At 41.9% G+C, this 13,446-nt stretch overlaps 1 protein-coding gene across 2 annotated transcripts in view; it reads left to right on the top strand.

Moving 5' to 3' along the window:
* The window catches only part of TDRD7 (tudor domain containing 7), a 90,604-nt gene that overhangs the window by 62,031 nt on the left and 15,127 nt on the right, over positions 1 to 13,446 (top strand). For both annotated transcript variants that reach the window (XM_044779171.2, XM_070519145.1), the window contains 5 exons: positions 345 to 531; positions 5,711 to 5,822; positions 8,139 to 8,341; positions 9,338 to 9,472; positions 10,921 to 11,007. In XM_044779171.2, the coding sequence (XP_044635106.1) occupies positions 345 to 531; positions 5,711 to 5,822; positions 8,139 to 8,341; positions 9,338 to 9,472; positions 10,921 to 11,007 (724 nt within the window). The remainder of the gene's footprint in view (positions 1 to 344; positions 532 to 5,710; positions 5,823 to 8,138; positions 8,342 to 9,337; positions 9,473 to 10,920; positions 11,008 to 13,446) is intronic.

Genomic DNA, 13,446 nt, shown 5'->3' with positions numbered 1-13,446 from the left:
TCTTCCGTTCTGCCCTTCCCTGGAGTCTTTTCTCAGCCTCCTCCTCCTGGAAAGCTCCCTGACTGCTTGCTGTTATATCCTCTCGTTCTCTGGTTGCTATTGAGCATTTGCTCTGCCGCGTGTAGTGTTGGACCTTGGTCTTGTTTTTGCATGAGCTCCACAATATCGTATTTCCCTTTTTCGAGACAGAAGCATTCACTAAATACATGTTCTCCTCCCTGCTGGTGTAAGCAAACCTGAGACTGGACCTAAGATGGCAGCAGTCACAGAGGAATTCATGACTTCCTGTAGACTTCCTCCGGCTAGGTTGCTTCATTTGTATTCTCTTCCTTGCACTATTTCAGGTATGTGGGCAAAGACTATTCTGTTGCTCAGGAATTAATGGAAGATGAAATGAAGGAGTATTACAGTAAGAACCCCAAGGTCACACCAGTCCAGACTGTGCATGTTGGGCAGCTGCTGGCCGTAAATGCTGAGGAGGATGCTTGGTTACGGGCTCAGATCATCTCAATGGAAGAGAACAAAATAAAGGCAAGCACTGTTTACTTTGTCATAGCATTATGAAGACAAGCACATTATTTTTCAAATGAAAACATTGCTTCTAATATTTTGTCCTTTCTAACTGTATTTAGTTTTCTCTAGAAGTTGAGAGGATAGTATCTATCAAAGATTATCCATGTCAACTTTTAAGTCGATGGTAATTATCTCAGAGTTTTAGTTAAAAAAAAAGAAAAAGAAGTTCTTCTCCATGGGAGTCTCCATAACCTGTGACATAATCAGGGAGAGCCCTTTATTCGGGGATCCATACTAAATACTAATCAGAGCTCTGTGGGCTTCTTAGCAAAGTCAGCCCTGCAGAGTGAGGGAAGCGCTGCAGCTCAGAGGAGACAACATCCTTCCTCTCTCTTCTTCAGCGGCCAGCTGGGGAGAGCCCCTGCCCTGAAGCCGTGTCAGGAGGTCAGAAAGGGATGCTTGCTGTTTCTTACCCAGTTTGTTCTCTAGGAGAGGACTTGACCCTCTCTAGAAGTAAGCTCACCCTAACCACCCAGGCACCCTTTGCCATTCACAGAGAAATTTAGGAAATTCCTTAACTAAGTCTACAGACACATCTTTTAAGCAATTTGACCTGACCTTAAAAATCTGAAAATTGGAAAACAGTTTGACAGTTTCTTGTAAAAGTTAAATACTTACAATATGACCCTTAAGTATTTACATAAGAGAAAACATAGGTCCCCAGAAAGGTTTGTATACATGTGTTTGCAGCAGCTTTATTATTAATAGTCCCAAACTGGAAACAACCCAAATGTTCACCAACAGGTGAATGTATAAACAAATTGTAGTTTATCCAGATAATGGAATACTACTCAACAGTAAAAAGGAAAGAGATACTTAAAACACAGTCACATGGATGAAACTTACAGACTACACAAGTGAAAGAAGACGGACTCAAAAGAGTTATACTGAATGATTCCATGTAAATGATGCCTAAGAACAGGTAAAATTCATCGGTCCTGACAGAAATCAGATCAGTGGTTGCCTAGGACAGGGCGTGGAGGGGGCTTAATTTAAAGGGGCAAGAGGAACTTTTTGGAGTGGGAGATACAGTCTGTTATCTTGATTATGGTGGTGATTGTGTAGGTATCCACATTTGTCGAAACCCATCAAACTATACTTTAAATGGGCATTTTTTTGTTCAATATAAATTATACTTGGGTAATGTTTGAAAAACGTCAGGAAAAAGCTAAGGACCAAGTTGATAAGCAGACTGGTGGAGAGCACAGTGTGATTAGCAGCTTGTCGGACTCGGCCTGTTACTGGTTGTCTGCCTTTGGTCAAGTCCCTCCGTTCCCCTGGGCCAGTAGAGCAAAGGCATTGGACTAAATGATTTGAGATCTGAGATCTTGGTCCCCAAAGACTCTCCTTAGTTTTCCTTTATCTGTATCCGGAATTCCCTTTCCTGGGGACATCACATATGTGCAAACACTTCAATCGAGAGACCTCGTCCTCACTGGAACCTCCTCTGAGAAAGAAAAGCACAGAGGGGTCAGCCTTTGACACAGGTGTGTGTGTGTAGGAATGACTAGTTGGGAAAGAGTAACAGAACCAAAGCCAGAGCGCCCCTCGGTGGAAGGTCGGGATGCCAGGAAGAGAGACGGCACTGGGGGCAGTGGGGAGAGTTAGCACACCTCAGAATCCTTAGCACAGCAGGGGGTGGGAAGTCCCAGGGATCAGGACCCCAGTCAGAGTGGCCCCATCTCTGCTTTCCACGCCGTGAGAAACCTGAGTGGCCTCTAGTTGATAGAGAATAACTGTCCCAGTGTTCCTAGAGAAACTTCTGTCTACTGACCGTTTCCCTGCCCTTAGGAAGTTCGAAAATACTTAGCTATATTTGACGGCGTAGAGATTGGTTACGAAGAGAAGAACCATACACAAACCTAGTGACACGTTAACAGTGCAACAGTGTTTGCAATGAATAATGCATACGTTCCATGAGGATCTCTCTCAGTCTGAAATCTGTAGGGCAAAAATCACTTGGGCCTCCTTCCTTCCTGACCTCTGCTTTAAAAGGAGTTTAAGCTCTGGAGTCAGTTAGACCTTAGTTTGAGAACCAGCTCTGCCATTTCTAGCTGTGTGGCCTTGGAAAAGTTATTCAACTTCTCTGAGTCCTTACCTATAAAATCAGATACTGTCATCCTTCTAGTATCTGCCTAATATGCTTTTCATGCATTTTTTTTTCATTGTTCTAGGACAGGGGACAAAACTGCAAGTCCTTGTTTTCAAGAAGCTTATGTTCTAGTGAAAAAAGACCAATAATGAACAAGTGTACAGTAAATAAACAGAACAGTTTAAGTGCGGTGGAGGAAATAACAGGGTGCTTGGGTAGGAAATGATTGTGAAGGAAGGGAGAAGCAGGGAGGTGTGATCTGGTTTATTGGCTTCAGAGATTGTTCCGGCATCTCTGTGGGAGTGGATTGTAGTGGGGCAAAACAGAAAGTAAGACCGGTTAGTTGGCTCTTACAATAGCCAGCAATGTGTGACCTAAATTAGGGTGGCAGTAGTGGAGACAGAGGTAATAGGACAGATTCGGGATGTGTTTGGAAGTAGAACTGACAGGACACTAACTCGCTGGATGTGGCAGGTTAGAGAAGAGAAGGTTCAGCATGACTGCTGGACGCGGGACTTGAGCAACAGGGTGGGTGGTGGTGCCATTTGTTGAAATTGGGCAGTCAGGGAGAAGAACCAGGATATGGGAGAGTGGAGAATTTTGTAGGACCTGTTAGGTTTGAGAATAACTATCAGATTTCACAGGGATGAACTTGGAGCTCAGGGAGAAGTCAGAACTGGAGAGGTATCAGGTTGGGGGGCCTCAGCATGTTGGTGCTACTTGAAGTCTTGGGACTAGATAAGATCACCCAGAGAAAGAACCCCCACAGAGAAGGGAAGGGGACCTGGAACCAGGCTCTGAAACACTTCAGCATTCAGGTGGTGGGCATGAGAGGAGCAAAGAAGACTGTAAGGATGGGCAAAGAAGGAAAACCAAGAGGGCAGTGTCATGGAAGCCAGGACGAGAAAGTGACCATAAAGCAACCAGCTGTGTCCTTACTGCTGAGAGCTGTGGGCTGGTATGAGGAATAAAAAGGGTCGCTTTGTACATTGTACAGTAGTAAGCTCATAAGACAGCAGTAGTTGTGGCAATTCTGGCCTGATCTTGTTTTCTACATCTCTGTGAACCAGACAGAGAGGAATTTCTCTCTTTATCTGGGGAAACCCCAGCTCCTCAGTAAGTCTGTTTTTCTTGAACTCTGCTATGCCTGATAGCAAGTACTGTTTCCCTCCTTGCTTTCCATGGACCTTGGTGAGGATGAGAAGCAGGAATGTGCGGTCACCCCCAGAGGCTGGTGGCAGTTTGACTTTACCCAGACCCACATCCCAGGGATGTCTGCTGCTGGACACTCAGGTGGCTCTCTGAGACCTGTGGCCACTTGATGGTGCCAGAGAACCAGGAATGGACTGGGGCCCGCTGCCAGGATTATGAGCCTGCTTGTGCCGATCCCAGGGTATTAGAGAGGGAAACTCTACTCAGCCCTCACAGTGCAAAGGACACAGGGCAAAGTGTGGTGAGAGTCATAGTGGGCAGTCCGTGGGCGAATGTTCTATAAACTGCAGCTGCCATACTAATATATGGTATCATGACTCAGAAAGGAAGGAAAGAAAAGAAAACAAGCTCCAAACATTACAGAAACCCTTTGAAGATGTTAGAGCAGTTATTCTTTAGTCTGTTGGTACTAGGAATACATTCTGAATTTCCTGGAATCATGATTTCACGTATTATGTCCTGTCGTCAGACCGTGTTATCTCCGTTTTAGGTCTAGGAAGAGCAGAATCCAAGATGTAGATGGTGACAGATATTAAAGGAAACAAAAGCTGCCTGAATCCTGAGGCCTATGAGAAGGAAGAACAAGTGCTAATTTGGAACTGGAGAGACGAGCCTGTGCCCTCCATGGCTGGCTGCCTGATGCGGGGACCTGCTGTAGACCTAGGCCTAGGGGAGCCTTGGGTCAAGTGACAGACTGAGGGACGGTCCTTCCAGTGTGGGACAAGCAGGCCCCACAGGCCCGGTTATCAGGTGGTCAGGGAGAGGCGTTAGTGGTCTCTCTGGTCTTCTTATTGCTTAGACTCCCTGCTGGGGAGAATTTTTGTTTTGTATGTTTAGTACCACAATCTAGGTACTGAGAAGCCGTGGACTTTATTTTCCTGCAGAAAGTAAAACTCTTTCTTACTTGGTCTGTCTTTGCCCTGGTTTTGTAATAAGCGTCATCTGCTTTAGTTAGGGAAGCATGGGAGGTTTTCAGCACTCTCCCTCAGATTCCTACTTATCACTCTAAACTGCAGTTTACTGTTTCTAGACTTTATTTTTGTCCAAAAAAAGGCTTTGTTTATATGGTCATTTTCAACAGAAGTTTTTATTAATGTTGTAAAAATACTATCCAGGCTCTTAATGTTCTGTGCTAATGGTGAAGAAGTGTCGTGCAGGTTTCTGCAAACACAGAACGCTGTCCCACAGATTTGGGGCCTTTGGCTAAGCTAGACGAAGACTAATCCAGCTTCATATCCCTAAAAAAAACAGAAGTATCTGTTTTTACAGTGTACAGTTCCATGTTATCCAGCCATGGCATTGTTGTCATCGACAGAAAGCATCTCGGTCCCTAGAAGCATAATACCTGAGAGCAGGCCCTTACAAAAGCTGCTTTGGGGGTTTAGAATCTAACCAATGCCACCAGAGTGGTGCCCTCTCTGCAAACGAGTACTGCTGCCCGGGGATGCAGATGCTTAGTGGAAGTGTGTAAATCAAGAAAGACTAAGGTGATGCAGGTGTTATGATACCAGTGAAAGGGTGGGGACAGCCAGGGCTGGCAGAACCAGATGGCTGTGGTGCCGAGAAGCTGGCAACAGCAAGGCCACTGGCAGAGGCACAGCAGACGAGTGGGCCTGGAAGGTCTGGAGCCCTGGCTCCCTGGCTGCAGCCCCAGCCATTCTTTTCCGGACGAAGTCAGAGCTACCTCCCCTGGCATTTTCCAGGCAGTGCGGTGCCACTTAACATGCTGATTATGGAGTAAAGTGGAGGCAATAAATGCATCAAGTGACTTTTTAAGAAGTAAAGATAAAGAATTTTTTTTGAACCTAAAATTGTTGTTTTTATTATCATTAGGTATGCTATGTTGACTATGGTTTTAGTGAAAATGTTGAAAAGAGCAAAGCATACAAATTGAACCCAAAGTTCTGTTCACTCCCATTCCAAGCTACAAAGTGTAAGCTAGCAGGTAAGAGGAACTTTGTTAAAGCTCTCTCCATCTGAATATGTTATTAGCATTGTACTTTTGAGTGGTTAAGTTGTAAAATGTACTCAGTATCTCAAGGCGTTGTGTTATTTCTTGAAAGGTGTAAATAAATTCATGTTTAATGTGGTCTTTATAAGATGTGATCATTATAAAAATGTTACAATGTTTTTATTATATTTTTTGTTATAAATAACATATACTTCATTACAAAAATGTCTATTGGCCATTTTAAAGGGGTTTTTTTGTTGTTCTGACTGCCCTAGCGACAACTGCTAGAGGCCCCGTGTCGTGGGATTTGATCAGTTTAAATCATGGTGTTTGACCTGTTGTGAAGTGACTCTCAGCTTTTTCGCCCTGACATGGACTCTGTGGGTGCTGCTCTTTGCAAGTAACACACCCTTGTGCGCCCAACACGAGTTTGGCCATAGGTCCTGTGCAGCCTCTGGCACAGTCAATGTATCGCTGTTCTTTTGTTTCCTCCTCAGGGAAGCACAGAGGAATGGGCAGTGTGAGAGTGAAATTGTAGGGGTCACCTGAAAGTATGGAGGATGCAGTGGCCATGTTAGTGATGAGATAAGACATTGCAGTGTGTCTGCATCATGCCAAGGGAGCCTGAACTAAGTTCAGAAGACGGTCAAAATTCTGTCATGAAAATTAACCCTGCAGAGAAATACCTCCTGCCCAGCAAGGAGAAGTCTTCATGTCAGAGGAACTCGGTTTGGCTCTGTCTGTGAGATAAATCTCAAGTATTTTTAAAAGCCAAACCTGTGGGAGTTAGTTTTGAAAAGAATATAACAAGAGCATAGGACAAGATTTAGGTTGCTGAAATGAAAGGTTTGATAAAAGCTATAAAGTTATGTGCCTGGAGAACAGAACAAGAGCAAGAGAAAGGCAGCTCAGAGGCAGTCTGTGAACTTTTGACTGTGGATTTAAAGGGGAAAGATATAGAATAGACATGATAGTACCATTGGGGAAATTATGAGCCAGTTTTAATTAGTTTAATAGATTAACTTACAGTTGTCATATATATGATACATGGAATTATCACTTTCAGAGAATTTAAAGAGGAATTAGACTACAATAAAATTCATCTAATAGCCATTATATGTTAAACACTATTTAATCTTTCTTTGATAAATCAGAAAGTTCTTTAGTATCCTCTGGGTCATCATAGTCTACTTAAAAAGAAAGAAAAAGTGGTTGTCCAAATTTCCAATAAATGTGTGTTCATTTTATAAGAAAGAAATAATTGTGTATATTTAATTAGAAAATGAAAAAAGTCAAGGATATATTTTTAGGAAGACCGTCACAAATACACTATTGGCAGACATGATTGATTGATAGCTTCTTATATGTGCAGTTTCCCGTTATCTGCAGTTTCACTTTCCACAGTTTCACTTACCCCGAGTCAGCTGCAGTCCAAAAATATTAAATGGAAAATTCCAGAAATAATTCATAGGCTTTAAATTGCATGCCGTCCTGGGTAGCGTGATGAAATCTTGCATCATCCTGCTCCGTTGGCACCCGAGATGTGAATCACTCCTTTGTCCAGCGGATCCACACTGTATACGCTGCCCTCCCGTTAGTCACTTAGTAGCAGTCTCCGTTATCAGATCGACTGCCGCAGTATCGCAGTGCTTGTGTTCCAGTCACCCTTGGTTTACTTAGTAATGGCCCCAAAGCACAAGAGGAGTGACGCTGGAAATTCGGATATGCCAAAGAGAAGCTGTAATAGTGCTTCCTTTAAGTGAAAAGGTGAAAGTTCTCAATCAGGAAAGAAAAAAATGCCGAAGTTGCTAAGATCTACAATAATTTTTATTACAGTGTATTGTTAGAATTGTTTTATTATTGTTGTTAATTTCTTAATGTGCCTGATTTATAATTTAAACTTTATCGTAGATATGTATGTATAGGAAAAAACATAGTACATACAGAAAGGTATCGCCCACAGATAAGGGGGGACCACCGTATTAGTCTTTTTGTTTTAAGTATGTGTTGTATATAAAATGAACGCTGTTTCTCCTAAGGTAGAAATTCTGATTGATCATCAACTTTTCTTCTTGTTTTAAGATTGCCTCCCTCAGTGTAAATCATTTGAAAGGGCATTCACAGTATAATATATATTTTAAAATTTAAGGGTGGGTAATGTAAAGAAGATTTTAAAAACAAAGCTTCCCTATAAAATTTAAGTATTTTAGTAATTCATAATTGTAATAAGTAGCCAAAACAAACTCAATCTATCCATCTTGAAATGATTCTGCTAATTAAGTTGAACTTAAAATATTCATTATTTTTCAGGATTGGAAGTTCTAAGCGATGATCCTGGTTTAGTGAAGGTGGTTGAATCTTTAACTTGTGGAAAGATCTTTGCAGTGGAAATACTTGAAAAAGCTGACGTTCCACTTGTTGTTCTGTACGATACCTCAGGAGAAGATGATATCAATATCAACGCCACCTGCTTGAAGGCCATATGTGACAAATCGCTAGAGGCTCACCTTCAGGTGCCACTGTGACCACTGTCGTGATCTGTTACACATATCATGGGAAAGAAAGTTAGAAAAGAATGTCATAAGTTTTAGGCTAACACTAGATAGAGACAGATTACATACTATTGAGGAAAAAAGAAAGGGGACTGGAAGGGAGGGAAAATGCCAGAACAAATAGTAACGACTAGGATTTAGATTTTTATTTTCCATTTATAAGTGAGCTTATTTTCATTTTATGTGAAATTGTTTTGCAAAGATAATAGAGAAGGATAATACAAAAGAAGGGAAAGATAGATCAATGGAGATGTTTATTAAATTACTAGCTCTAAAATTTTTTAAATGTGAAGAACATAGATGTCTGCAAAGAAGGAAACCTTTAAATAAATTATAGAACAGCCACTCTAAAGAATAGGATGAGATGTTAAAAATGATCATTTTAAAGCCTTCATAGCAACACTGGGAAAATATTTAATAAATAGAACAGCAGTGAGTTGTCTTTATATTATGATTTGACAAAAAATGGCTAAAATTAAACCTTTACTTTGATTTCAGTTTTTAAACATTACTAAAATTTATGTGGCCTGTGGACATAGATTAGAAAGTAGGTTGATAATGGGATGAATTTTGTGAGAGTTTTCTATTTTCATTTCTGTTAATGTTGAAAAATATGTTTTATGTAATAATAATTTTTCTAAATTAATGGAAAGAAAATAAACCAAAGTTAAAGATGTTCTTAGCCTTTCGGACAATGGAAAGTGGTAATAAGTTAATGTATGCAAAATGTCTACATTGTACGTGATACAAATGATATCAGATACGCCATTTGGAAGGAGAGGTATCCAAATTAGTTTTTCACATTAAAGTTAGGAATTTCATTCTGTCTTATCTTCCAGCTTACTTAGAAGATTTTAAATTGCAGAGACTTTTAATGAGATATTTGGGTAGCTCCCCCTGAGGTAGGGCAGAGCTGTGCTCTATTCTCAAGCATCCTTGGTGTGTCCTTTGTTCCAGGTTGATGCCATGTACACGAATGTCAGAGTGGCAAACATTTGCTCTGATGGCACACTCTACTGCCAGGTGCCATGTAAGGGTCTGAACAAGCTTAACGACCTTCTGCATAAGATAGAGGACTACTTCCACTGCAAGGTATGGCACAGCGTCATCCCCTCTAAGATTAGTCCTGAAGTTGGAAACAAGAGTGGTCACTAAATTGCGTAAGTGTGCGGTAGGATCTCTAGAATAGTTGGGTAAGAGCCCCAGACTCAGAATTAAAAAAACACACACCGGTTTCCGCACTGTAAAATGAGGATAATAATAGTGTGAACCCATAGCATTGTCATGAGGACTAGGCGCAAGACTGCCCAGCACAGTGCCTGGCACGTGGTAAGTCTCAACACCTGGTAGGTTTGTTATTTACAAGCTGCATTTGATGATCCTGCAGGGCAGCTGCCTGTCACTGTCTGCTAGAGCCAGCTGGCTCCTCTGCCTTGGGCACAGATGAAACCAGGGAATTTAGGAGGAGAATAAACTTCTAAGGCACCACTGCCTGAGCTCCTTATGGTGCCTGAAAACGTACCACCTCAGCAAATGTGGTTCTGCAGTTTAAATTTATTAATAAGCTCCTGCCCTTTGATTCTAGGATTCTTTTCTGAATCAGGATATGTAGAGGTTTGGGTTTTTTTTTTAAGGTTCTGAGGTGATTTCCTTACCTTCATTAGGACATGATCATCGTAATCCAGAATATGCTATGGTTTTCAGCCCTGACCCCTGCCCCTGTAAGTGAACCCTTTCCTCTAACCTGCAAGCACACCGAGCGCCTCGGGGCACTCGCAGGCAGGGTTGTGTTGGAGCTCTTTGGGTATTTGTTTGCCTCACCAGAGGGTAGGCTTCTGGAGGGCAGGTACCTAATTCATCAGAGGCTGGCTCCGGTGACTCAAATGCATGCATGTGCTTACAACCTGTGGTGGTGAAAAGCACTCTTGATAGGCCCTGGTGCCCTGGTGCCTGAGTGGAGACATTGCCTTTGGGGAGAGTACAAACATTCCTCCTAACGAGAGAGACCATGGCAGGTCCCCAGCTTCAAGCTACTGCAGTATCACTGGCACTGATGACCATATTTGTGTTGATAACATTTCTTTTGTTTTAGAATTAGAATCTTATCTTTGAATCTAAATGTTAAAAGATGAAAAGAAGAGACCTCATGGACAGCCGGGCAGCCTCCTCACTTTCATCCAGGCTGTTCTCCTCTTTGTCAGATTTATCCTCCCTTTTCGTGTTTACCTGATGGCGCCAGAGCCTGGATGAATCATACTGACCTCCATGCTAACATTTGTAGGCATTTTAACAAGGCTGATTTATGAGCCATGTGCAAGGAAGGAGAGTAGATGACTGCCACCAACAAATGTGTAAGAAACCAGGCAGAAGTTCTACAGCCCCCTGTACATGTGCTGCGTCCGCGGCAGCGCACTCCTTGCGGGAAGTCTGACTACAGACAGGGAAGCAGTCGGCCCGTGCCCTGGTGATGTTTTGCTAATGGTGTGGCAATGTGCCCTTTGCTAGGAGTAATAAAAGTGTCCTGCATCTCTGTTTTGTAGCACATGACCTCCGAGTACTTCGTTTCATTACCCTTCTGTGGGAAAATCTGTCTCTTCCATTGCAAAGGAAAATGGCTCCGAGTAGAGGTAAAGTCAGTCACTTGACCTTTTTTTTTAAACTTATTACGAAACGTCAGACATACGAACAAGTTTTTTTGAAAATGGAATAAGCACCCGCATGCTCCTCACCAGTTTGAGAAATAAATCATGACCAGTCTGGTTGGCCCTCCCCGTCTGCATCCCCTTTCTCCTCCTCCCTCGGGGAGCTGCCAGCTGAGTTTGGTGTTTCTCATTCCTATTCATGTCTTTATACTTTCACTATATTTGTATCTATACACACACACTTTTGCTATCTATATATTTTGATATATAGATAGTGGAAATATAGAAATGCATATGTATATAGAATATTTATAGTAAAAAATAAGTGAAGTATAACGAAATGGACAAATATTTTAAAAATGTGTGTAAATAGTAAACTGTGTTAATGCTTCTGAAGCATCCTTTTTCGTTCTTTATGTGTATGAGGTTCATCATGCTGATGTGTGCAGCTTGTTCGTTGTTTTCACTGCTGGGAGATGTAACAATGTGCGACTGTGCCAACGATATCCCTCCGTTCTCCTCATGATGGATGTTTAGATTGTCTCTGATTTTTTTGTTAGGAACGGTGCTCCCCTGAACTTCCTGTGCAGTCTCCCAGAGTACCTATGTCGGGGTGGAATTTCTGGGTATAGGGAATGCATATCCTCAGCTTCCCTAGATACTCCCTTGTGCTCTCCAGAGTCCCCCATCTGTTGAGGGTGTGGCCCTGTGCGCGTTCCAGCTTCCTGGGGGGCCTCGGATCCTCCTTCCCTCCTGCCAGGATGGCTTTGGCTTCAGTGTTCACAGACTCCTCTATTTCCACTCTCTAACATTTGTCTCATTTTCTTGCAAGCTCGATTATGAATTTGAAAGGAGATTTGTTATATGTTATCATATATTTCTATATGTTTTTCAAAGGTGGGTTTTGGATTTTTGTGGGTCATGTTTCTTTCGTTTTTCTTTCCTCCTTTTTGTAGTATCTTGTTTGCCCAATTGCTAAAATTGCAAATTTGGGCCAGACTTTCTTTTCCTGTTTTTCCTTTGTTACAGAGGTACTTAATTTAGATTCAAGGACCTCTGCTTTCAGGGGGATTCTTGAAGCCCCTGGAATTATATGCAAATATTATTTGCATTTGTGTATTGTATTTTGGGGGGGAAGTATCCATAATTTTCATGAGATTCAAAGAAACCAACCCTAAGAAAGTAAGAACCGTTGCTTTATTGATTTTTAAATACTTCCCGGCAACATTTCAATAACTTAATTATACTGATTTTCCTTTAAGGAAAACTTGGTCATGTCTACTTTAATGAAAGCAGCAATTTTGAAGTAATTATTGTCATTAATGTGAATGTGTGTCAGAAGGCTGAGATCTGGGGTTACGTGACCAAGAGTTGTGTGCTAACTGTAAACTTCAAAAACAGGACTCATTAAGAAGGAACACAGCATTATTTGAATTTTAAAGCTCTGTGCTATTTAGTGTATTATATATATAAATGCACAAATACTTAGTTTTTTTGACCTTTTTTGAAATAATATCAGGCTTTTAGAAAGTTGCAAAAATAGTTCAAAGAGTTCTCATATACTCTTTACCCACTGTCTCCAATTGTTAACATCTGGCATAACCATTATCAAAACCAGGAAATAAACACTGATACAATACTGTTAAGCAATCTGCAGAACTTACTGACATTTCCCAGATTGTCCTGCAAATGTCCTTTTTCTGGTCTAGGATCCCGAGTTGTACGTAGTTGTCATATCTTTTTAGTTTCCTTGAACCTGGCAGTTGCTCCGTCTGTCGTTGTTATCCTTGGCCTTTTGAAGAGTAGCAATATTTTGTAGATTATCTCTCAACTTGAGTTTCTTCATGTGTGGAATCAGGTTATGCCTTTTGGGCAAAAATACCTTTTCAGTATATACACAAATACTTTAGATAAATATCTAGCATTTTTTTTTTTTTTGAGGAAGACTAGCCCTGAGCTAACATCTGCCAATCCTCCTCTTTTTGCTGAGGAAGGCTGGCCCTGAGCTAACATCCGTGCCCATCTTCCTGTACTTTATATGTGGGACGCCTACCACAGCATAGCGTGCCAAGTGGTGCCGTGTCCGCACATGGGATCCGAACCTGCGAACCCCAGGCCGCCGAAGCGGAACGTGCGCACTTAACCACTGTGCCTCCGGGCCGGCCCTCTGGCATTATTTTTATTACTATCAAATTGTGTATTGTCTACCTTTGAGGTAGCAGAAGTGTTCATTCTCTTAGTGATGCCTAGAAAGTTACGCAAGGAAAAAGGATACATGTGTTCTTGACGTTGTAACTTATGTAAGCTTTATTTACTGCCTGTACATCCTGACCTTATTCCGTACGTGCAGCCAACTCGGTTCAGTGGCCGTCACACCCCCTCTTGCCTCCCAAACACGTCCTGAGTGGTCTGCATTCTCTTTCT

This window comes from Equus asinus, chromosome 10 (genome assembly GCF_041296235.1).
Source record: "Equus asinus isolate D_3611 breed Donkey chromosome 10, EquAss-T2T_v2, whole genome shotgun sequence".
NCBI lineage: Eukaryota > Metazoa > Chordata > Mammalia > Perissodactyla > Equidae > Equus > Equus asinus.
Note: the sequence above shows the minus strand (reverse complement) of the source record. Positions and strands in the feature narration are given on the sequence as shown.